A 26,571-nucleotide genomic window follows, 5' to 3' on the forward strand; every position below is an offset into this window, starting at 1 on the left:
AACTAAAAGTTATGGGTCACTGTCAAGGGTTCGGCACCATAACTGTACCACATATGCTCATACACGACTAACGTGGTTGGCCTGAAGGTCGTTCAAGGTCATTATCCGGTCTACGCGACGACTGTTTTCCTAGCGTAGTGAAGCTTTTCGCTTCAAAAATTCACGTGTTGATGGAATTGCATAACCAAACATGGACTGCGGCCTTATCTCGGTAACCAGAAGTTACAATGCACTTCCTCACCAGAACAGGATTTGGGCACCCTGGCGCAGTACTTCACCACAACCCACCAAATGAATACACCAATTAGCTCTAAAGGAATACATCTACTTAGGGCAGGTAGTAACAACAGATACGGGTCACGAGAGGGAAATAACTAGAAGAATAAGAATGAGGTGGACCTCATTTGACCGGTTCTCTCATATCATGAATGGCAGTTTACCAATATCCCCCAAGAGAAAAGTATACAACAGCTGTATCTTACCAGTACTCACCTACGGGGCAGAAACCTGGAGTCTAACGAAAAGGGTTCAGCTTAAGTTAAAGGGGCTCTGAAACACCTTCCGAGGAGAGGACATCAACTTGCTCAATCTGTGCATTGGGTTGTCATGAACGCCTGAGCCAAATGATACACTATACAAGCAGCAGAAGACCCACAATCATGAGCGAAAGTTGGCGAGCCCTTCCCGGCGACTTATTCGTGCTCCCGCCCTCCTCTGTCGCTCGTATCTACGTATGCATATTGAGAGGTGGCTATTGGTTAGATTCTTTCAGACGTCAGGCAGCTACCGTGGTCAGGAAGCTCTCCCCCGGAGGTAGGGCCGTTGGAGGAGCGCCGACCTTCCGGCGCGCAAAATGTGTCGAGGGAGAGGGAAAAGCGCGAAGACGCTGAAATTCAAATTTTGACCACAGGTAACTCTGTTTCTACAAAGCGCATTAAAAATTCTTCCTGGACAATAATCGTGAAGCGGCGTGCTTTAACATCCCCGGCATACCGCAGCATTATTAGAGCCCCTTTCAGAGCCCCTTTGAGGACAACGCAGCGAGCTAAGGAAAGGAAAATGATCGGTGTAACATTGAGGGGCAGGAAAAAGGTAGAGTGGGTGAGGGAACACACGTGGGTTAGTGACAACCTAGTCGCAATCAAGAGGAAGCAATGCGCTTGGGCAGGGCATGTAATGCGAAGGCAAGATAACCGCTGGTCCGTATGTGTAACGGAGTTGGTTCCAAGAAAAGGCAAGCGTAGCAGTGGGCGCCAGAACGTTAGGTGGGCGGATGAGAGCAAGAAGTTTGCGGGGATAAGGTTGTCGCAGCTGGCGAAGGACAGGGCTAATTGGAGAGGCCCTTGATCTGTAGTTGACGTAGTCAGGCTGATGATGATGACGACGATGGGCTACAAATGATCGTTAGCGCTGTTTCAACCGCGCATTTCCGAAAGATGACCGGGAAAAGAAATCGGAAGGAAGCGAACTAACGCTGTAATACCAAGGTAGTTTAAACATCACAGAAAATTTATGATCTGCGAGGGTTCCAAATCTAATGGCCCTTTATTAGAGAACTGTAAAAAAACTTTAGTATTAATTTTTAAAAATTATTTACGAAAGAATTTTTTAGCCTATTGTAATAGTTTTTATCTGTTTAAGAACAATAAAACTGCTAATAAATACGGAGGTACGTACTGCAAATCAAGCGGGAGAATCAAGATTGTTCCGTCACCAGCCAGTGCATATTTACGACCACCCAAGTATGTGGCTCTTGTGCCGTTATTGTTAGCTTTAGCATGAATTTATCTTTCCGCCTGCATCTTTGGCAGCTCACACTCTGACACTGTTTCCGCGGGCAGAGATGAAAATTGTTGCATATTTGCATTCCGTGTCGAACGTGATTAGCCAGGCATTACAGGTTTAGTAGAGCAGGAAGTGGAGAAAATGATTTCATCCATTAATATCGTGAGCACTCAAAGAGTTCTGTATGCCAGTGTCTCGGTTCTTAACTGGAGTTCCTTTAGCGAGTGCATGGTTAATCTCAATAACATACTTGATTGGCGTCATGGGTGGAAAGTTGGGCGAGTCTGTGTCGATCCACGCGAAAAGGAGCGCGAAAACAAGACGACGGACGAAGCGCTTGTGCTGTGTGCTCTGGCTTCGTCTTTTCCTCGTGGATTGGCGCCATACGTGGCAAATGGAAGAACTAAAAGTTTTAAAAAATGTAAACATATGAGGGTTTCTTCGTCGAATGCAACATGTCCATCTTATTTCCTACATAGTCATCCCCTTGAATGCCTAACATTGTACCGAAACCTCGGTGTTTATATAACTAACACCCTGTCTTGGAAATTACATAAAGGACACATCGCATCTAAAGCAAACAAAACACTGAGCTACCATTAAAGAAACTTCTCTCTGGCTCCATCTTCACTAAAACCATTATTATACGCCAGTTACGTGCGACCACGAATGGGATACGCTTCATGTGTATGGGACTCCTCACAGGTCACATTGGCACAGGTGTTGGAAGCTGTGCAGGCAGCTCGTTTCACTTTGGCTAACTGCCATCGCTCAGCTAGCGTCACTCGAATGAAAACATCCCACTAGCTGAATAAACGCTATTAGTTTACACGACGACTGCCTCCCCGTCACGCTGAGCACTCAGAAACACAACGGCAATTCCGAATGTTCGGTTCATGCAAGTTAGTTCCTATGGTTGTCGGAACTAGTAGATGTGAAGGTAATAAGTATTTTATGGCGCACATCTTGGAGCGATGAGCTAGAATCGGCCCCGGTAATCATCATTTTCGCGCAGCATCTCGTTCCCTCTCTAGTCTTCTCAAAATAACCAAACATATTCCCATTCACAGCAAGGTTGGAATCGGGGCTAGTTGGTTGTCCATGATGCATGGAATCGCGATAAACTGTTTACCGAAAGAAACACAAAACCTACATGAGAAATGAAATTACAGACGAAGCTCCCTGCACAACCCCCATTGAGCGACGCGTTGTTCGCTACTGATAGCCAACAGATGACGCTAGTTGGTGAAGTCAAGAATGTACTCGCGCGATTACCTTAGTTTCATCGATTTCCCGTCCACGCAAACAACATTGACATAGGAATTCCTCCTCGTTTGTTCTCTTTTTATGCGCATTCAGGTCCAAATTGTTTCTATTTTGGTGGCCTCTCTTACTTTTTCGTTTTATACGCATCGAGATAAGCCGGAAGGGCATTGTGCCCCACTCTACGCAGCGAGTGTAGGCCAGGATTAAAGCAGCTTTCATGTCTAGGGCGCTTGATTAATCTGCTGTAACGCGGCTTAGTGGAGATAAACCTCTCAGAGAAAAAACCTCGTTGGTCTAATACCCCCCCCCCCCCCCCCCCGTCTCCCGCTGCTGAAGCAGAGTCGCGAGGCGTGGCGTAGGACTCCGACTAAAGAGGATTATATTATATGTTTCGTATATAATATGGGTCCTTGTTTATCTTGCGTTTCCTTTTCATGCATATTTTCCGCGCTTGTCATTGTTTCAGGCGAGAGGAAATCATAAACTGCCTTTGAAAAGAACAAAGAAGGCGTTCCTTATGAATGAGTGAACTTCACGGTGCTACCGAGAGGAGGATGTAATCGTGTGGAGTCAGGCTGAGGGAGCAAAAAGACCATAATCTAATCACCTGGGTGGAAGCAGCTCCAGAGAAGAGTCAAGCATAAAATGGGATATTTCACAGTTTGTCGAATTATCGGTTGAATGAACAGGCTCCGCCGTCCATGCAAGTTCCTTATTGAGCGTCCACAGGAGTGCAGAGAAGTAGGCATTTAATCTTTCGATTGATTGTGCAGCATCAAAACAAAATGTGGATATTGTATGTGCATTAAAGCCACTCTACAACGCTCTTCACGGTGCGCAGATTAATTTCTTGTGGTAGTGCACTCTCCACGTGCGTATTTAATAAAGTTATCGGGTGTGGATATTTGACATTAGGCTCGTATGGAAATCAGCAAACTATTTCTCGAAGGTTTGTCTGCAGGAAAATCGCATGCTTCCTACAAAACAGGAGTAAAATAAAAAAAAAGCAATATGAAGTCCTAGACATTTGTACGCCTATTGACTTACACCGATCTGTGACGTAAACAAGATGCAGTGGCGTTGCTGTCGCCGGCTGGGGCAACTGGCGTAAAACTTGGGCTTAGCGCCCATAGGAATACATGGAAGCAAAACTTGTCAAAGCACTTTTTAATTTCGCAGTGCGCCTACATTGTCGTCCCTTCGAGATGAACAACCAAGCTCATCCTATAACACGCTATGATGAAAGTGCGGAGCGTCATTTCGAAGGCGACGTATTTTAAAACATCACGTTACGCGCGCGTGGGGGTGACTCCCGGCTGGGCGTATGGAGCAGCCCATTGAAACCCATGTTAGCGAGAATTTACGAATTTTTTTCTCGATTCAAAGAGTACCCTCGGAGGTAGCTGTTTGTTAATAGTTGGCGACTTCTTTGAAGAATAGAGTGTGAGAAAGTATGCTGCGTCATTTGGAAGCTGTGTTTTTAAAACGCCTTCATAAATGTGTGTTGTGAAGCCGGACATACCCCCAACAGGCGCTCCATCCGCTGGGTCGTGGTAAAAACAGCGCAGCGACGACAGACACAGAGAAGACAGAAGAAGACGGACAAGCGCTGACTAACAACTAAAGTTTATTGGAAAAAACACAGGTATTAATACACTCCTAAAACAACCAGGGAACACGCCCCTCTTAACATCCTTCTAATCGTGCGAATCTAGATACTTAATCTCACATTCGTGAAGAAGCACTGACGGTGTGCTGACGCATGCATCACCATTCGCGTGGATGCGATACGCCTCACACATTTCCCTTGTCAATTTATCCCTGTGCCTGCAAACAACTTTTGTCTCATGGAAAAGAGGGTTGCACATTTTTTTTTGTCGGGAGAACCTGGGATATTATTCAGGGGGCAATCTCTAAAATGTAATGCAAGGTTGGACGATGGGGGGCCATTTAACGAGGTATGATGCTGACGAAGACGGGTGTTCACACATTTTCCCGTTTGGCCAATGTATTTCTTGCCACAGGAAAACTCAATGTCATACACTACGCTTTCAGCACATGACGTAAACTTCTTTTGGTGGTTTATTTTGCAGGCTCTACTCCCGGTTGGTTTCTGTTTTTTAGCCTTTGCTTTCCTATCTATTATGGCACAAATTTTTCCAAGCTTTTGCGGGGCTGAGAAGAGCACTTGAATTCCATATCTGGCGCCTACTCTTTTTAAGTTGTGTGACAAACGATGAAGATATGGTATAACCGTATGCCTCTTCATGCCTGACGGCTCTGATGGATGGCAACTCTTGAAAGATTTTAGTTTCCTCAGCAATTTATTGCAAGCAAGCACGATTACCTCTTCCGGAAATCCTGCCGATTGCAATCTACCAACCTGCTGATTAAAACTATTCTTCATTCCATGCACACACGATTTCGAAAGTGCTGATCCTAAACATGCAACGGCTATACCACTTTTAACTAATTTAGAATGGGCTGAGCGATAACTAAGAAAGGGCTTCGCTGAGCGCTGTTGAAAAGACCAGCAGACATGATCAGGGTTCAGGACCAATCTTAAGTCTAAAAACTGTAGCTCGTTGTTCTCCGGGAATTCAAAGGTGAACTTTAAACCTTCTCCACAACTAACAAAAACCCTTAGTATTTCTTCTACATGGCCCTTGAAATTTGTAGGCTCTACAAAAATTAAATAATAATCAACATACCTGAACACCTGTTTTACACAATCACTGAACTTAGAATTTATCGCCCTGTCAACGTGACACAGAAAAATATTACTTAACACCGGTGCTACTTTTGAACCTATGCATACCCCATCTTTCTGAGCAAACAGTTTTCCTTCCCACTAGAAAAAAGTCGATTGCAGGTAAAAGGTCAGAAGTTCCAAAAACGACTCCACAGAAACACCACAATCCGAAATATTAACCTCAATAGACAAAAGAAAGAAGCAATACGGTTACTGGGGGAAATGAATTTGATAGGACTACAGCGCTCTGTTAGTAGTTCGCAGAAAAATTGTCTAGATATTTTCTTCTCTGCGAAAACGCATAAACCCGAAATTCCTTTCCGATGTATAGTTACGGAGCGTAACAGCTGGCAACATTCGATATCAAGCTTTTTGCAAAAGCACCTTAGTAGTCTTGTGATTGATGATCCGTTTCTGGTCCCGAATTCTGTCACCATTGTTGAGTTTTTGCAAAGCTGTAACCCGGGTTCGAGTGGCATGTTTAGCATCGATGTGGAGGATTTGTTCTATTCCTTACCTCAAGATAAACTCCTGCAGTGTGTTAAGAAAGCCATAACTAATGACAACGACGAAGAGAGATTTATTTCGGATTGTGGTGTTTCTGTGGAGTCGTTTTTGGAACTTCTGACCTTTTACCTGCAATCGACTTTTTTCTAGTGGGAAGGAAAACTGTTTGCTCAGAAAGATGGGGTATGCATAGGTTCAAAAGTAGCACCGGTGTTAAGTAATATTTTTCTGTGTCACGTTGACAGGGCGATAAATTCTAAGTTCAGTGATTGTGTAAAACAGGTGTTCAGGTATGTTGATTATTATTTAATTTTTGTAGAGCCTACAAATTTCAAGGGCCATGTAGAAGAAATACTAAGGGTTTTTGTTAGTTGTGGAGAAGGTTTAAAGTTCACCTTTGAACTCCCGGAGAACAACGAGCTACAGTTTTTAGACTTAAGATTGGTCCTGAACCCTGATCATGTCTGCTGGTCTTTTCAACAGCGCTCAGCGAAGCCCTTTCTTAGTTATCGCTCAGCCCATTCTAAATTAGTTAAAAGTGGTATAGCCGTTGCATGTTTAGGATCAGCACTTTCGAAATCGTGTGTGCATGGAATGAAGAATAGTTTTAATCAGCAGGTTGGTAGATTGCAATCGGCAGGATTTCCGGAAGAGGTAATCGTGCTTGCTTGCAATAAATTGCTGAGGAAACTAAAATCTTTCAAGAGTTGCCATCCATCAGAGCCGTCAGGCATGAAGAGGCATACGGTTATACCATATCTTCATCGTTTGTCACACAACTTAAAAAGAGTAGGCGCCAGATATGGAATTCAAGTGCTCTTCTCAGCCCCGCAAAAGCTTGGAAAAATTTGTGCCATAATAGATAGGAAAGCAAAGGCTAAAAAACAGAAACCAACCGGGAGTAGAGCCTGCAAAATAAACCACCAAAAGAAGTTTACGTCATGTGCTGAAAGCGTAGTGTATGACATTGAGTTTTCCTGTGGCAAGAAATACATTGGCCAAACGGGAAAATGTGTGAACACCCGTCTTCGTCAGCATCATACCTCGTTAAATGGCCCCCCATCGTCCAACCTTGCATTACATTTTAGAGATTGCCCCCTGAATAATATCCCAGGCTCCCCCGACAAAAAAATGTGCAACCCTCTTTTCCATGAGACAAAAGTTGTTTGCAGGCACAGGGATAAATTGACAAGGGAAATGTGTGAGGCGTATCGCATCCACGCGAATGGTGATGCATGCGTCAGCACACCGTCAGTGCTTCTTCACGAATGTGAGATTAAGTATCTAGATTCGCACGATTAGAAGGATGTTAAGAGGGGCGTGTTCTCTGGTTGTTTTAGGAGTGTATTAATACCTGTGTTTTTTCCAATAAACTTTAGTTGTTAGTCAGCGCTTGTCCGTCTTCTTCTGTCTTCTCTGTGTCTGTCGTCGCTGCGCTGTTTTTACCACGGCTTAAAGATGCACCAACTAGCTCAGTTGTCGGTTCTTCTGTTATCCGCTGGGTCGAATCGCGCAAGCTTCTCGTGCAGTCCGACATGCTGCCGCATGCACACTGACGAACTTGGTTGTTCTTCACGAAGGGTCGGCATCATAGGTGCAGTGTGAGATCAAAACACTGCTTTGAAAGCTTTCGCTTCCATGTATTCCTAAAAGCACTAAGCCTACTTTTCAACCCCACTCGGTTCCGGCTGCTGCGATATGGTTTGTAAACGCGGTGCTGGTCTACAGACGTTGTTAATAAACGACCGCAGCGTCTTTTTTTCCCTCGAGATATTATTCAGGAACTCTGAGGGTTCTTGCACTGAATAAGGCTCAAGGAAATGAATGAAGGTCGCACGCACCTTGCGTGGAGGCCTGACGATTCTTTGTTCTTTGCAGCATCAAAACGAAATACCACGGCTCTGGCTTGAAGAGTCCTGTCATGGAAAGACTTGAAATGACCCGTAATGGTAAGCACATGAGGCCTCCTTTTATTATTTCACGTTCACTGCTAAGGCCTAGGCTCTTTCAAGTTCGAAGTTTTGTACTCTATTGTTTTGTACTGTGCCTCTCCTGCTTGGACCGTATTTGGTCCGCAGTATGTGATAAATAAATAAAAATAAAATAAAAATGAAACGACAACAAAAGAGAGGTGAATGCATCTGCCTGTCAGGTTGGCATGCTTTTAAGAGCGTGAGCTCTTACTCATCACGTTTCTCGTTTTCTTGGGGTCTGCTACCACCTCCCTTCGGCGTGAAATTTTTTTAAGCCCAAGTAATTCAAGATGGCGGCCTCCATAGTAAATCGATATAGCAACCCAATAGGTGATTGATCGGTAGCGTCATTAGTATGTCGAATTGGTCACTGATCGTTCACGTCACTCAGATATCCAATTGGTGATTGATTGGTGGCGTCACATATAAATTCAAGATGCCAAATTCATATTTCCATTTTTCCACCAAACTCATACTGGTGTTCCTAACTCCAATCTCATTCTTATCAATTCTAGTAAACCAAACAGCTAACGCTCGTTACCTAAACGTCTTCCAGACGGTGGCGGCATCTTTTTTTTTTAAGGATCCACGAAGTTCACGTTCCTTCTGTCCCACGCTATAACAAGGTGGCTCTCGGTTCATTGACGGCATTTATTTGCGATACTGCGCCAGCTTATGCCGCGTGCAATGAGCAAATGTCGTAGCCACTTTACTGGCTCTCTTAATTGACATTTTCGGGCTCCGCAGTTTCCAGCATGACCGTACAAAGTGCAGATGTACGTCGGTCTTCTGCGATCCTTCAACTCCGTGCGCGCCGTTTCTTGTCTGGCGTGTCGCCTTTGGCTGCTTCGGCTCTTTATTTAATTTTATTATTACTTTTAACCCTAAGGCCGTCACAGGGTGCATTCAGATAAATACAGCTCGTGAAATTCTCGTGTCGTTCAGCGCGAACTCTTCCTATCTTTTACAGCGCCTTTTAGAAACTGCGCAGTTTGAATCTGCTCATTTTGTAGCATCTTGGTTGACGCAGTAAGACGCAGATTAGTGAACACAAAACAAAAAGGAACACGTGTTGAGGGGAAACCTTAGTCCGCTACTTAACGTTTCGACGAGAGGACTCATTATCGTCCGGCTGCTTGGTTAGTGGCAGAGGCTCCCCTCAACACTTGCTCATTTTGTTCTTTTATTGTCGGGAAACTCAACCTCCGGCCTTCTCCCCACCGTGGAGGACAAAAGCAGGCGGAGAGGAGGGATGCTAGCGTCACTCTTCACTTGTCCTCGTCTAACTGCGCCAGTCAGGAGGCCAGAAATGAACAGCCAGCCAACCACTTTAAGAGGACTGGCTCCTCGGGCTCAGCACTTAAGAATGTTTTGTGCACACCTTCATGGCGCTTTTCACATCGTGCGTAACCACAGAGGCAATCATGCTGCCAGCACTAAAGCACCGCACTAACAACAACAAAAAAAATTGTGCGTCTTTTTTCCCATCAGTATTCTTGCTTTGTCCCTTGTGCAGCTACCGCATGGTGTGACAAGCCACCCAACCCCAGCGCTGCGACCACGGTATGCCAGATGAAACCAGGCAGCATGTGAGTAGAGAAAGGAGTATTGGTCCAATGAGTCACTCTGGCTTCCCGTTCAATGTCGCTTTGCTTTCCTGTCACTGTGTCGTAAAGCTAGACACATCCTGTAAAAATGATCTGTTACAACGGTGCTTAAAATCCTTAACTGATATTATGCCCTATTAGGTGCGGCACCATGGGAAAGCAAGATAACACGTGGCGATTCCTGTTTAGTACCACGTTTATTGTGGTAAAAAAGATAGTTTCGGGTTGCGGGCCCGGGCCGTTCTCGGGCCTGTGTACTCACGATCCTGGGCCGAGCTCGAGCTTGTGTAATGAATACGTATACTTTCACTGAACGCCCACTTCTAATGTTCTCATCGGGTTAACAAACAGCACGTCTAGACAACTGATGTCACGTGATATGCTTAGCGTGCAAAAAAATGAAAACAGTGCGGAAAACACAAAATAATTCATGCAAAACAGCATATATACCGTTTTGTACTCCTAAGCTATCTATAACTAGTTGCAAAGATTTCAGGTTCTGTAACATGAGAGCCTCATCGAAGCAGTACTTTTGTTTACCACCTTCTTAGACTTGCGAAGTAGCGCACAAAACGAAGTAGCATTTTACTTTGATCATTTGTGTATAGCCTGAAGCGGACAGGAACTGTGAGGATATCTTCGCTGGTTCGGGGCTAGATTTTCAGCTATGAATGCATCACACTTACTTCCTCCCCAGCACGCACCTTGGCTGTGTAATGTTCCACGGTCGATATTAACGAGTGTCATATTTCCTGATAATCGTACTGTTATTTCTTCTTATTTTATTGCGGCAGTGTGCTTGCTGGCATAAAGTATTATTTACAAATATGCGTACACACTGAACTCTCGAAGAAAGTCCAGTAATATCCGGTGGTGCGGCACAAAAATCCATTCTTCTACATCTGGTGGAGCGGAGCAATTATTTCTGCTCTGCAGTGGTGGTACTACACGCGTCGCCGGGAGGAAGCTGCGCGTGTGGTCCTTTGGAGGGCGCATTCAGTAAATGCTCCGTGTGCACCGGCGTAGTGCGGTTTCTCTCCTTTCGGTCGGCGTGTTCGTGCTAAGCACTGTTCATAATGTACGGCACAATATGTATAAGACTCCTCTCATCTGTCTGTAAAGTTCTGCCGTTTTTTCATTTTTTTGTGCCCTTTAATTCTACAAAAGCTTTCTCAGCTAATTATATTAAATACGATAGCGTTAACACTCAGTTTCGGTTAATTATGGTTTGGTTTGGTTTATTGGGGTTTAACGTCCCAAAGCGACTCAGGGTGCATGGGGCCTGTTGAAGTTGATATCTTCATTGCGTAATACATCCGAGCCCCTTCCAGGCTCCTGCGTTCTTTTTTTGTTTTTGCTGCATGGTAAGAGACAAGCGACAGTGGGGCAAACAGTCGCTCGAACAGACACAAGGGGACACCTCGCTGTCTTGTGGTCTCGCGTGACTTCTTGCGTGCCGGTGGCGAACCGATTGCAATGTTACCGGCTTTTAAGAGCGTTATCGCTTACTACTCGCATTGAAACGTTTCTTGTCCGTCTGAGATTCCAAGATGGCAGCCGTTCGTGCGATAAAATTGCTGCAGCATCGTGCAAAACGTGACCTGCGACAACTGCAACTGCAACAAAACGCAACACGCGCAACTACAACAAATGATTCCTGTCCGACCGTTCTGAAATGAGGAAATAGGGACATAACTATAACTAGCAGAGCCTACCGTGAGGCACTCAGGGGAGGCTGAAGTATGTTTTGGCATTTCTTCTTCTCTGGAATGTAGGCGGATTGACAGAAGCGGCATCAGGAAATAGTGGCAAAGCCAGCGTGCAGGGGGGGGGGGGGGGGGGTGTAAGAGAGCGTTCACACCGACGCGGTTTCCGCTCTGCGGATATGCGATAGCCGCTCGAAAGGCGCGGCAAAACAGAGGAAATCCAGCAGAAGGAAGCCCTTCATTTTCTTGTGTTCCTCGCCTCCTTCCGTGCTTTTATCCGAACAGGAATGGGAACAGTGGTCGCGGTTCTAGGCAGCTGTTGAAAGGCTGATCCGATGACGATTCGAGACACCGAAAACAGACGCCGAATGGAGAAGGAAGCTCAGTATGCACGAGGCTGTTGCCGAGTTTCCCGCAGCTTCTCGTTTCATGCTTCAACCAGACTATACATGTGGACAAGGTTCCGTTATAGAGACACTGAAAATAAACTTAGGGAAATCCCTATGGATCGATCACCCCATTCTAGCGACCCTCTACTTCAACTGAAATCAGAGCAATTCTTAGATTTAAATAAGTGTGGTGATACCTAGTATAGCTGATCACCGGGCCGTTATGCTTTCTCTTTCTGGCGTGTCTCCTAATAAAAATTGCCCCTAATGCATTTTAGTAACTTTCCTCCAGCAGGTGATGTTTCGATCATCGATGTTCTGCCCTTTCCTTTTGATGCATTTTGTAATAACACAGCAGTTTTAAACCGTGGGTCAGCAATGTATTGAATGTCACTAGCTAGTTATTGTTAAAATAAAATAAAAACTCATGGATTCCTCGGGTGACAGTGCAGATAAAAAGAAAACTGAAACCCATGAAAAATATTGGCAGTGGCTTAGCTCCGCTATGCCAGGATACACGTAGCGGGAGGTACGTTTCCCTGGCTGAGATTGTTGTTGGCACTGTGTGTTTAGCAATGAGAGACATGTCCGCTTGAAATGTCCGGATCACAGATGCACTTTGGGAAACTCGAATGGTGTGATCAGTCACACGACGGGCCATCACATCCTCTTCGGTTGGTTGCCGTTGACTGACGCCTTCCATAGGCTCCATCTCGGCGGCTATGCGGCGTCTATTACGCTCAGCAGTCTGGCGTCTCCGTTTGGCAAAGCGTTCCTCTCCCTGTTCGGGCGTGTTCGCTGCTCTCTTCGCCTTCTGACGCTCATTCTCTCTTTGTTGAGGAGCCAACTGCCAGGCGACAACCTCAGGATCGGAAGAGTTAATGTTCCCTTGTCTATACATGGCTTGCACTGACGTCGTAGCAGGGAACCCTGGGATACTGTTCCGCCATGTTGGTGCAGTCGCAGCGGCCGTGGTGCACTTGATGCAATTCGCGCGTACGGTGTACTTCGACGGCGTTGCGATGGTTATCTGCGCTGTTGTTGGATGCTCCAACCGCACTTGTTGGGCGAAATCAACAAACACAAACTTTTTTCGTCTTCCAAAGGTCATCGAGCATCAAGGTGACCGTACCAAAGCTTTATGCGCGAAGCGACGGGAGGTGTGGCTGGCTCGTATAAAACGTGCCGATCTCAACACCGAAAGGACGGGCATACGTGTTTGCGGCGCCCATTTCGTAAAAGATAAGTCCGTTGCATATGCACAGTGTTTATTTAGGTGCATGACGTACAAGCATAGCGGAAAATCTCATTTTAAACAAATTTTTCTTGGATTTTGTAGGCAGACCATCAAAACTGTGGGAGGAGACGGACCCGGACTGGGCCCCTACGCTTTTGCTCGGCTACAGCGCAAAACATGGTGATCCCGGTCGCCACGCTCGCGCGGCAAGACGACGGACCCAGAAACGCGCGGCTCAAGCGGAGTGTCAGGCTGAGGAGTCGGGAACAATGGAGGCTACGAATCCAAATTAACATTGGGCACATCTCTGCGAAGGCACACGTCACTGTCGATCTTGTCGCGCTACCGGACCGTCGAAAACGGCAACGGCGATGAGCTTGATCACTTAATGCGGGCCATAGTGCGCGACGCGACAGGCGAGACCTAAATTGTTGGTCGACAAATCTGTAGCGAGCGATAACAATCTCTCCACGCATGACCGTTTCTTTTTTTCGCAATAACTTGTTGGGTTTCCAAACTAAGATAAACCAGCAACGGTTCCTTTCATATGCCCATAAAAATAGAATAACTCGTGATTTAATCTGAAGTCGTCCAGGTTCAGTACATATGAAGAAATGAATCACTAGCCTGACAGTTTGTAAACAGTTCTTTTTAAAACTTTACTGAGTGATTGCTTACACTCAGTCACTTGTGGATTTAATAACCGTTATTTCTTTACTCTGATCCTTACAAAGATCAATGCCCTGCGGCTTACCTCTCCAAGTAGAAACACCTTGTCCCCTTGTAGCTGTTTTGCCGACAGTCCCTTCACCCAGCCGCTAGTGAAATAATTATGCGCCTCGGTGGACTTAAACGCCTTCATTTCTTCAAGGGTCAGAAAGCTTGCAGAAAAAAGAAGGTAATTGACGATGTCACCGTAACAAATCTCTGGAAATATGTCGACATCGCTTGTGTCCGTTCCCGGCCGCAGCATGAACGGGTCGATATTATCGCAGAGACGCACTTTTTCCGCATACCGAACGCGCTCCAACCGCGTAAGATCTAAGCGGTAGGTAGCGTCTAAAGGCTGCTTACTGAGAAGCGGCGGCATGCCACACAAAAGGCAACAAAATTGCACGTGTTACCACTAACGAGGAAACGCGTGCGATACGCACTCCACCGACTCCGCACAGACTGCACCAACATGTCCGCCGCAGCGCGCGCCGCCGGACGTGACGTCACATGCAAACCATGTATACCGCCGTTTAGCAGCGGCTGGACTCTCCTTCTGTCCATCCATATCAAGCGTTGCGATACAGCCGCCGATTACATCTCCACTTTTTATACGCAATGCTGTGCATGCGAAAACGCGCGGTTCCGGTGATGAACGCGGTGTGACGTCACACCAAATGGCGGCGGTGGCGAGACGCACGGTGTGACGTCATGCCAGATGGCGCCACGAGCACGCAAAGCACAGTAACCGTCTCACATATCTCGGTGGACACCCGAACCGAGCCGTGAAGGAAAGGATAAAGGAGGGAGGGAAACGACGAAGCGCGCGACGCACCCACTCCTCCTCGCCGGTTGCCATATGGTAACGGCGCATGCGCACAACTGGCCTCCCGCATGTACCATGCTCAGATATTTATTTTATTTATTTACAGATACCTTACATGCCTCTGGAGAGGTATTGTGTAAGGGGGGACAAATACAGAAGTTTGTGCAAAATAGGTTAGAAATAAAAAAAAACATAGTAAAGTACAGCAAAACACAAAAAAACAGGTGAGCTCAGATACGATATCGCAATTCACAAAAAGTGATAAAAGTAAAAAACAACTATGCGTCATGTAACAAAAGTAGGAAAATGCACAAAAAGTTATACAAAAGCAAAAGAAAGTATATCAGGCATACATGAGGAAAGCTGCGCATCAACAGAACCAAAGAGGAAATAGTCTCAAGTGGCTGAAAACGAAGTTATATGAATCGTGAGTAAATAAATGACTTGCTAAGCGTTATCAATGAAGTGCTTGAGTAGATGTTTGCGAAAGGTGTCATGATTACCCTGCAGGGCGATGCAGTCCGGAAGATCGTTCCAGAGACGGATGGCACGCGGGAGTGATGAGAAGTTTAAAGGAGAGGGCTGAGTCGGGCTGGTTGGTTCATGTTTAAATGGTATGCAAAAACAGCGCTGACGGACGGGACGGAAGAAGGCGAGACAGATACATGCGCTGTGTTGCCATAAATGCGGGCATAGATGTAGTTATTATGTAATCTATGTGATAAGTAGGAGGGACGTTGTAGATGTGCTGGAGGTGAATCAGTGGCATGAACTTATTTGTGAAAGATAGATAAAAGGACAATGTCGCGACGAATTTGCAACGGATGGAGCGAAATTTCGATCTTTAGTTGGGATACACTAGACTGATAACTAATTTTGCGAAATGAAATGGCAAGCCCTATCTGGACAGCTTCCAACTTCTCTATTAGATATTTCTGATGAGGTGACCAAATGGATGAAACGCACTCTAGCTGCGGTCTGACAAAAGTAATGTAGGCTTGTTTACGCACGTGAGGGGTACTGCATTTCAGGTTACGGCGAAGGAAAGATAGTGACCGGGAACCATTAGCGAAAATGGTGTTTATGTGTTCGGCCCAAGAAAGGTTTGGTGACAGATGGACGCCTAGATACTTATACTGCGTAGTCCGAGCCAATGTATCGTTATTAATGTGGTAGGAAAAATCCGAATTGACTGATTTTCCGCTAAAAGAAATTATCTTACGCTTAGAAATGTTTAAACTCATTAGCCACGTTTTACACCAGTCGTTAACGCGATCGAGGTCACTTTGAAGTGCAAGGTGGTAATAGTACTTTTTATTGGTCAATAAATAATGCAGTCGTCAGCAAATATGCGTGTCCAAGATTAGATGTTTACTGGCAGGTGATTAATGTAAATTAAGAATAGCAATGGACCGAGGACGCTTCTCTGCGGCACGCCCGATGTAACGTCGGAGAAAGGAGAAGAATAATTATTAAAAACGTGAACTGCTGGCGATTAGAAAGAAAATTACGGACCCATGACAGAGTTAAAGAATCTAATTTGAGCACAGAAAGTTTAGATATTAGTCGGTAATGTGCTACCCGATCAAATGCTTTGACAAAGTCCAAAAAGATGCAATCAGTTTGTAAGTTACCGTTCATGTTGAAGTGTAGGTCGGTTGTAAACTCAAATAACTGCGTCTCACAGGAAAAGCCTTTTCTGAAAACATGCTGCTTAATGAAAAAAAAATGATTAGATTACAGGTGGTTGAGATGTGTGATGCGAAAATGTGTTCAAGCATCTTGTAACAGATGCAGGTAAGTGAGATTGGGCGGTAGTTTTCGTGCGAGGGTTTGTTGCCACTTTTGAAAACCGGTACAACCTTTCCTATTTTCCAATCGGTGGGGAGCTCACCTGCAGATATTGACTGCTTAAAGATATGAAGTAAGATGATGCTGGAAACAGAAATGGTATTTTTTAGTATTTTTGAATTAATTTCATCAACACCAGAGGAAGAGGATACTTTAAGGTTATTTATCAGGTGTACTATGCCATCGAGTGCCATGTCAACTGGTGCCATGTAGGGGTAACCAAAATCTGGTACACACGGGATGTTAGAATTATCTTGTTCGGTGAAAACAGATGCGAAAAACGAGCTAAATGCTTTAGGACAGTCAGCATCGGAGTAGGGAGTGCTGATAACGTCATGTACTGAGATATCATTACTGACGGTATTCTGACGTATTGTTTTCCAGAACATGCTTGGATTATTCTTGAATAGCGCAGGAAGGTCTTTTGAAAAATATTTATTTTTTTTGCATCACGTTGGACACCCGAACCGCGCCGTAAAGGAAAGGATAAGGGGGGAGGGAAACGACAAAGCGCACGGCGCACCCACTCCTCCTCCCCGGTTGCCACGGTAACGGCGCATGCGCACAACTGGCCTTCCGCATGTACCATGGTAGCGCATGCGCACAACTGGCGTCTCGCCTGTACCGCGAAATGCTCGACTGGCAGTCTAGTGTAGCTCCCGCTACAAAATAAAAATAAATATCTTTCTCCGGAATTGGAGCAAGCAATTGTTCTCTTTTGTTCTGAACTAAAAAAAACGCTAATTGACAAACGTTATTTCGAAGAATCTTTGTCCAACTTTATGTCCAAGTTCCCTAAAATTCTGGTGTTTGGTTTCCGAGCTTCACCGACTTGTGATGAGTTTAATGGAGTTCTGGTCGATGACTGGCAAGGAATATTTACTGCCTTCAGTAAACATTTGAAGATAGTGTTTACCGATGACGTTAACAATCTTTCAAAATCTGAAGCACCACTTCTGCCCCCGAATGACGTTTTAATAAGTGAGAATGGTATTTTAAATATGCTACTAACCTTGATGTAAAGAAATCACCGGGAAAAGACACATGCACTTGACGTTAAAGTATTTGTTTGTTTTATTTATGAGGTCCTTGTGTTGCTGACATATTCCGAGATACTGGGGGACTGCCAGGGTGAAACTGCTTCTCGGAAGTGGAGAAATGCGGTTTATCAGAGACTAATGGCCAGTTTCACTTACACGCTTGCTTATAATCTACGTGAACACATATTTCTCAATCACTGATCAAAATTTCTCAAAGGTTACAAATTTATTTTTTACTAAATGCAGGCGGGGGTCTAGGAGGCGTCATTGATCTTGTATACACAGAATGTCAAAAATATTCATCATTTTTTTGTCCATTAACAACGGAACAATGATTCATGCAATATTTTTGAATTTTTCGAAATGCTTCAACAGGGTCACTCATAAAAGTTTATTTTCAAATCAGGCAGAATCATTCGCGAACAAGAACTATATTAAGCAGCCCACGTTCAAATAGAGAGCGCTGCCCGTACACCTCGTGGTCCGGCGGCTTGGCTCCACCTGGCGGCGTTGTGCCGAAAATCCGGAGTCGTCGCCCTGCTTCAGTCGGAAGAAATGCCACAAGCTTCCAGTGAAGCCATCGTGTTGGGGGGGGGGGGGGGGGGGGGGGGGGGGGGTCCAAATGCACCCAAAATTGGAGAGGAGGTTCCCCTAATGGGGATATTTTAGAATATAGGAAAGCAATTCATTAAAAGAAATTGGTGTTCGCACCCAAGCCCTTCTTCGTGCCACGCAGCGCACAGCTCGCGAAGGGTCGTTGGATCACGCGTGTTAAAGGGGCGTCTAGTGAACGCCTTGGGCTGTGCGTGACTTGGTAAGCGGTGTTTGGGACGTTTTATGGTTTACGGGGGTTTAACGCCCCAGATAGACTCAGGCTATGAGGAACGCCGTAGTGAAGGGCTCCGGAAATTTCGACCACCTTGGGGTTCTTTAACGTGCACTGATATTGCACAGCACACGAGCCTCTAGCATTTCACCTCCGCCGAAATTTCACTAAGGTACAGCTGACGAGGACCCCAGATGAATGACGCATATTCAAGCTTCGGTCTGGCCAGCGTGGTTTAAGCATTTAGTTTGTATCTTTGTTAGCCTTGAAATGTGACCGGTGAATAAAACCCAGAGGTTTATCTACCTATAGTTCAACGCTGGTACACTTTCAAAAGTAGCAGAGTGTAAATATATTGCGCTCTTTTCGCTGAAAAACTTGAATGGAATAAATATATGGATTTCATAACGTTTAACTCTGTCCACTCCACCTGGAAATCTGTCGTCTTGCTTGCCTTAGTTTATGCTGTTATCATTTGGTCCCATTCACCGAGACTAACATTAACAAATGAGAGAGGGTTCAAAAGAGCGCTGTTCAGTGCATATACTACAATTGCCTACGTACATCAGCATCACATTTTTTAAATCAAAGCTGCCCTGCCGACAATAATTGAGCCAACTCATTCCAATCGACTTAAATTCCTCTTCCAAATAAATAAACGACATTACAGAACTGAACTAAACAATTTGCTTGTTGTGTCGTCTTGATATGCAATCCGACGACATAAGCTAATTTTAACTCCTTTTCGTGCCAGCAATAACTGCTTTAAACACTCATTCCTTCCACTAACTATTTACGATTGGAATAACTTCACTAACAGTGAAGTGTTGCAACGGTCACTGACAACATTCGAATAACGTATTGCCTATTTTGTGTTGCTGTAGTTGTAACGTTGGTATTTTATTGCACTTTTATTTATTTTATTTTACGTCATCGTGTTCAAATAATTGTATTGCTACAAACTTGTGATAAAAAGAAATTGAAATCATTAACAAAAACGTAAATACAAAATTTCATCAATATGGCACTTAAAAGTTGCTACACAGCAAAAAGATATTAAAAAGATTTGACCGATGGCATGCTAAGCTTCAGTAAAATGTGGGATTTGTTGGTGATGAAATGCATCTGGATGAGGCAGATAAGCCATGTTATCTGGTAAAAACTATTGCATGATCTGATGGCTCGGGTAAGTGCCGATGAATTGAAAGCTGATGTGTCACCTTAGATCCGTGTGAAGCTGAGGTGATTGTGCAATCTTTTAGACGTACGAGATGGAACGTCAAGGTGAAGCGAACGTGATCTATTGAGGTGAACATACTTATGAATTAGCGTTACGACCATTTGATCTCAGTCACGCTTGAATTGTTGAATTGTAGTTACTGTTTACGCATTTTGTTTCGAAAATGATACCAAAACGGTGATTTACCACCTGGGCTGTCGCCGAAACAAAAAAAAAATTCTTTATGCCAGCTCTACTCGGCTTGAGGCGGACACAGAGTGCCAGAAAGCATACGACAAGCTGGAATTATCATGAGCCAGAAATTATAGTCGGCTTATGACAAGCCAGGCTCTCCAAGTCCGCTAGGAGGTTAACAGGAGAAGTTCTGAGATTGCAGCGTAGGTACCCTAAGTACTTTTAGGCGAAACCCCTTATGGATATAATATTGAAGGACTATGAAAGATCTAAAGGAAGGCTGACCTTGGGGTATTTGTGATGGGATGCTGACAGACTAAGTCATTTTGAATACGGTATATGCAGTTAAATCATTGCGTTTCTGGCTGAATGAGTTGATTTTGCTCTTTGATGCGTTAGCGGCCATTAATCATGTGTTTCACGAGCCGTTAATAAGGTGAAGATCTGATTGGAGAGCCAGGAGGTCATCAGTAGATTTAATAGAGTGATAGACAATGCAGTCATCCTCGAAAAAGCGCGTACTAGAATATATGTCATTGGGTAAAGGGTTTATATAAATCAGACATAAAAAGAGACCCAGCACGCGTCCCAGCGGCACACTGGGTGTGACCAAGCAAATATAGGAGGAACGATTGGTATCAGGTATGGACTGTTCGCGATGCGAAAGAAGTTACGAAGGCAAGGTAACATCAATGAGTCTGGTAGGAGGGATGATAATTCCGGAATCCTGCGGCACTGTGCTGCGCGGTGGAGAGCTTTAGCGATGCCAATGAATATACAGTCTGTTTTCGGGTGATTGCATATATTTAGATGAAGATCAGTGGTTAGTTCGAATAACAGCGTTTCACAGGAATGGCTGTTTCTAAATCCAAGTTGATTAGCGCACAAAAAAGCTATTGTGATGAAGATCGCTGAAAACGTGAAACGCTATTATGTGTTCTAGCATTTTGGAGCCGATGCATGCGAGAGACATTCGACGCTAAATTTCAACTGAGCTTTGGTTTGCAGTTTTAAAAATGGGTATTATTTTGGCAATCTTCCAGTCTGAAGGAAGTATTCTTGTAGCTGTGGGTGCCTGATATATATGAAATATAATTTTACTATATACTGAAGTGGTATTTTTTAAATACTTTAGAATTAATGCCATCAACACAGCGCTGTGTGTGTCTACTCGTCTAGGTCCCTTGTCATGTTTGCGCTATTGCCACGAAAAGTAGATACCTTACGGTTATTTCTGAGACATATAATGCCTTATTCATAAATATATGACGTCAAGTGATATATTTATGCCCATTTGCTGCTGTTTTTTCACTCGCTTGTTTATATTTGATTGCTCACAACACGCCTTCACTCCACTGACGTTATCGGTAGGGCGGAGTGTTTATTGTGGGCTTTGTTGTTCTTGCAGTATATATGTTTTTCTTGCTTGCTGGCTCTTTCTGCAGTAAGTGCCTGCAGTACCGGCGATCCTCCGTCGGTCATACCTTAAGCTTCTGTTGTGCAAATTGTGTGCCTTGCAACCACTGATTATTTACGTTAGAAAAGTTACTGAGTTAAAAACAAACGAGCCAAACGCACCCTAAGTGTAGCCGAGCTCCTTGTGTAGTAGCTCGAAAGCGATGTGAAGGCACTGAAGCGAACTTGAGCGCCTAAACGCAGCAATGCTTGTTTCTCTCTCGCCACAGGAACTGCACGGCCAACTGCATGACTGGTTTCCAGTTTCCTGACGGCAAAAGGCACATGACGCTGCGCTGCGACCTGAAGTCCCGCCAGTGGACTCCGCTGGCCAGGTTCCCGGACTGCGAAGGTGGGAATGGGTGCGCCAGAAGCACGAACACGTACTTCCAAACAGCCCATGCATTTTTCACTTTAAGGCGCGCGGTAAAATAAACATGAGGTACAAAAAACAAAAGAAAGCGCACTTGGGGATTAATGACTGCGCACGTGTAATAATGTGGTCACTTTCAGGTTCTTTCAAATCGGATAGGTGTGACGTCGGTGCTGAACTCAAGCATCGCGGCCAACGCCGATTCTTTTCGTTTCCATTGGCCAACGCGCACGATGACGTCATCACTTGTTAGTTAAGCTGTAACATTTGAGATCGTGGTGCGGACGAAACTTTTGACTCATCCTTCTTGGCGAAATTGTGTTCCTAGAAAAAGGTCGAAATATTCAAAATAATGAAGAAACATTGCTAGGTGTTGCCATTGGCAATAAATATAGTCTGCGTATTCGACTATAATAATCGGCTCCAGAGAGTTGAACAAATGACACTTCTGGTTTCGACGTTACTTGGTTTTTGATACAGCTTAAGAATTACGTAAGCCCGTTTGCCGTTGTGCTTACATAATCTCGATCACGTTTCATTATACGAAAACCTCTCTTAGGAGAGCGCAGAGTTAGGTGAGTACGTCAGAAATTCGCAACTGCGGCCGCATTCACGGTAACATCACCTCCACCAAATTGCATTAAAACAGTCATCGCCATCATCATCAGCCTGACTACACCCACTGCAGTGCAAAGGCCTCTCCCATGTCTGTCCAATTAACCCTGTCCTTTGCCAGCTGCGCCCACCCTATGCGTGCAAACTTCTTAAACTTTATTCTCAGTAGAGAATAAATTCGCTGGGTGTTAAAATTTTTTTCAGGTTCTTTTGGTGCTTCTAACCGAAATGAAATCTTCATGCCATATATTCGTCATATCGGACCAATCGCACTAAATTACTTAAAACCAAACGGGTCTATCAGGGTACATCTTATAGAATCGCAGGATATGCACAAAGCAAAATTGCAGTCGATTACATTGCTTTGTTTCGAAAGTTGAAAAAAAAAGGTGCACAAATAGGCTTCGAATAAACATTTAAAAATCGCATAAACAGCCACAATTCTTGTTCTGTCCTATTCGCAGGTATTTGCCGTCCGGCCTGCCTCCACGGAGGTCGGTGTTACGGCAACAACCATTGCGTCTGCTCCAACCAGTACAGGGGAGACCACTGCCAGTACCGTGAGTGTGCCTTTCATTATCTGTCTACGAGCGAGGGCCGCACCACATGTTATACAAGGAAGTAGAAAACCAAGAGGAGGCCTCACCAGGGGTCAGCCCTGACTATGTATTTATTTATTTCGAAGCGTGCACATTGCTGCACGGAGGGCAAAGAGAAAAGCACTGTGAACAAATGCGTATACGAACAGACCCTGGAGCAATGGAGCTACTTTCAACCACTTCGGAAGTGGTGTGCAACACCTGAAAAAGTTAGGGTATGCATATTTAACTGGTAATAGTGCATAAAAAGAAACTAAGGAAGGTGGCTTATGGTACTCGGTACAATTATTGGTCAGTTAGTCGCCGTAAATGTGTGTTAAGAGCTGCCGGAAGGCTATTGTCATCTATTGTAACTACGGCGTTTGGGAGGCGCGGTTAGATTCGTATATCATGCCCAACATCTTTGGACGAACAATTTCAGTATTGAAATATTGTAAGGTAGAATCCCTTACGGGATGTCATTTTCGCGCTGTGACCGCGTTACCTTGAAGAACCAACTCGGCCGTACTTCCACTCTCGTGGACTTTTTAGAGACCGTGGAAGAACCGCATGATGGATCGACACGCAGAACCACCTCGTTCATCGAAGTCTCTGTTCAGTGAACATTGTGCCTTGATGCGGGGAGTTTATCCTGCGCAGCCTCCGGCCGTCTGAATGGTTGCCGGTTCTTGACGCATGTGTATGTCTCCCGCAAACTTGATGTGCAGGTGGAGTGTATTGTTCGCAGTCATGACAATGTGTGTCTGCATAGCGCAATAATATGCGTACACGTAAAGCATTTTGGTAGCTCAGCGGGATTGATTTCCATGCAATAAAGAGAGAAGTTCCTCAGTGGGCTAGAGGTAATGCGCCCGACGCACGATTCAAGGGGAAGCGGTTAGAGTCCCGGCTCGACCATTTTCCTTTTTAGCGCAATTGCTTTATTTCTTCAAAGACACTACGTAGTGGTAGTGGGATGACGTCATTACCCTGTTGAGAAATGAGGCATTGTGTAGGGACGTCACCACTGTCGCGCTGTGTGACCGTTGTGGGGTGTTTGAATTATCCGCGCGAGGTCATGTCTTTGCGACTCAATTACCTCCTCGATCAGTCCCGGTCATCTCGACATGCCAACACTTCGAGCCACGTTTAGAGATCCTGCGGCGTTCGTGTGTGCGGAATACGCCACGCTGAGTGGTTCGAACCATACATAAGAAATTACAGAACAGCGACGTCTCACGCACTCCAACAAAGAAGAATGAAATAGTAATAATAGAGAACCCCATATTGTCCACTGCAAACAAGTTTCACTCGCGTTACAGAGTGGCAACTGTTTTGTGACACTTATTATATCTTCCCCGTGAGTCTGTAATGTGTGGGGGCTTATTGTAGCCGCATTATTGTGTGTGTGTGAGATAGGTAACGGTGACAGTAGACAGCAAACCGTCTTCTGCGCGCCCGCAGCCATCAGCCTGTGCGACCCCCACGCTCTCTTCGGGGGCTCGTCCTGGCGCTGCAACCACACGCACCTGGAGACCCTGTGCACGGCGTCGTGTCCGGCGGGCTTCGTCTTCCAGCAACCGGGGGCCGCCGAAGTGTACCGCTGCAGTCTTCAGGGAGTGTGGGACCCGCCGATCGCGCCGTCCTGTGTGCCCGGTAATTCTTCCACTCAACCGGTGACGGAAGAGAGAGCTCTAAAGATTGCCGGAAAATAAGAGGTGGTGCTGGTGCGAAACTGCGAATTGAAATTACCCGAAATTTTCTTCAAAAAATGGAAACGATAGATAAAAAATTCCCTCCGCGATTATGATTTGTCGTTTGACTAGAGACGCTTTTGCGATAAGATATTCCGCCGACACCTATGTGAAGCGCGCGGGGACGACTCCGGTTGCGTTAAGTGGCTACACACGAAACGGCCACACCATGGTTATGCGATGTCATGCGACCACGAGGTTGTCAAGTGAAGTGGCAACCGACGCCACTCACGCAGCAAGTAAGCCGCCAATAGCTTCGCAGTAATTTACAGATCTATGTGTAGCTGGCACGGGAGGACATAAAGATAGCGATGAAGGCGTTCGTCATCTCGATCGCTAAACGACAGTGATGTTGCATTCCTTCCCTTGTCCGGAAACTTTGAGGAGCAAAATTTTGGCAAAGAAAACTCTTTTGTACTTTCCGAAAATTTGAAAACCGAAATTGCCTGACTTTTCTTAATTTCAAGAGTTTCCGAGCTGCTGGCAGGAAGAGGGACCTGTTTTCTTGGTATAATTGAAGATATTTTTCATTTTTCATTAGGGCAATTTTTTCTGCCATATTAATTTCGGGACTTCAAACAGCTGATTGCTACTTTTCTTGTTAATTTCATAACTTTTGCGCTGTTTGCTCTTGTTTTACTCGAGTGTTCTGTATATAAGTTTTGTTTTTGTTCCGGCACCGTGCATTCCACTTAGCTTTGTACACCGGTCACAAGACCATTTAAGTGCTGCATATTGTTATTTTGTTCCTCTATTCTTCCTCTGCTTTGATGTGTTCTTGTTGTCAAAAAAATATTGATTTTGCTCTCCTATGTAATGTTCTCGGGCCTACAAGGAAAAATATATGAAATGAAATGGAATTGTATATTTCGGGTTACGGCGTAGAAGACCACAGCTGATCAACTGCCGTCACACAAGCTCAGCGCCACGCAACCGAGCCAGGAATGAGAGACATCGGAGAGAGAGACAGGCTAAGCATGCGGGGAGATGAGAAGGTGCCTGCTCTAAATCGATGGAGTGCATAGGCTGCGTACGGGCTAAAAAATGCGTTACCCCATACGAGAAGCGAACATTGTCCGCGTGCGGACCGGATTTCAGAGATATGAGTTATTAAGAGACAGGGTAAGGAAAACAGAGCCGAAGAAAGTGAGCTTATATGTTGTGCACACATCACAAATTATTGAATAATTATTGACCGCCAGAGAAATTGTAATTTTATCCTTAATACCGCGGCCTTAATACATTGCTTCTTTATAAGACGTCACTAAATAAAATAAAGCAAAATCGGAAGCAGCTTCATAAGTAACCCCGAAATACCCCGAAACCGGTGCACTTCCTGGGAGAACATGTAATGCGCCAGTGAAAATAAATTATGGGTCAGTTAAATCAGACGCGTCGTCCTATGGTGCACGGGCTGCTATTTCGAGCAACTGAACACGGCTCAAGTGAGATTACTTTCCTTTATGTATCGCCGTAGCGAAAGCGGATCTTGCAAGAAATGAACAAAGAAGTAAAGTAAACAAGCGCTGCTAAATTGCCGAGAATTGGCTCGCTCACATTTTCATCTTGTTTTTTGTTTTTACCACTAATATAGCGCTTGGAAAAGTTGAAATCGCCGACGGAAAAATGATTATTTACAAAAAGGCACTTAAAAATATGTGATCCTTGTTCGGCCGTGTTATAATAAGGGTAAGCGGCTTATAAAGTGAGCAAAGAAAACGACCGCGGAAAAAAAATGGCCGATAGTTTGCTGTCACTTTTTCAAGAACCATGCAAACAAACCTTTCTCATGCCGTTGCCTATAAAGAATAAAATGTTTTGTTTACACGTAAGCATGGAAGATAGCGTGGCTGCCGTATGAGCACGACGTTTGCGTTTTGCTTGTTGCCAGTTACCGGATTGTTAG

The 26,571-nt window shown here is 44.9% G+C and overlaps 1 protein-coding gene across 2 annotated transcripts in view; it reads left to right on the plus strand.

The window, feature by feature from the left end:
• The window catches only part of LOC144106577 (uncharacterized), a 216,305-nt gene that overhangs the window by 2,071 nt on the left and 187,663 nt on the right, over positions 1–26,571 (plus strand). For both annotated transcript variants that reach the window (XM_077639422.1, XM_077639423.1), the window contains exons 2-6: positions 8,189–8,259; positions 9,800–9,872; positions 21,576–21,697; positions 22,798–22,893; positions 24,376–24,567. In XM_077639422.1, coding sequence (XP_077495548.1) covers positions 8,189–8,259; positions 9,800–9,872; positions 21,576–21,697; positions 22,798–22,893; positions 24,376–24,567 — 554 coding nt within the window. The remainder of the gene's footprint in view (positions 1–8,188; positions 8,260–9,799; positions 9,873–21,575; positions 21,698–22,797; positions 22,894–24,375; positions 24,568–26,571) is intronic.

Source organism: Amblyomma americanum, chromosome 10 (assembly GCF_052857255.1).
Source record: "Amblyomma americanum isolate KBUSLIRL-KWMA chromosome 10, ASM5285725v1, whole genome shotgun sequence".
NCBI lineage: Eukaryota > Metazoa > Arthropoda > Arachnida > Ixodida > Ixodidae > Amblyomma > Amblyomma americanum.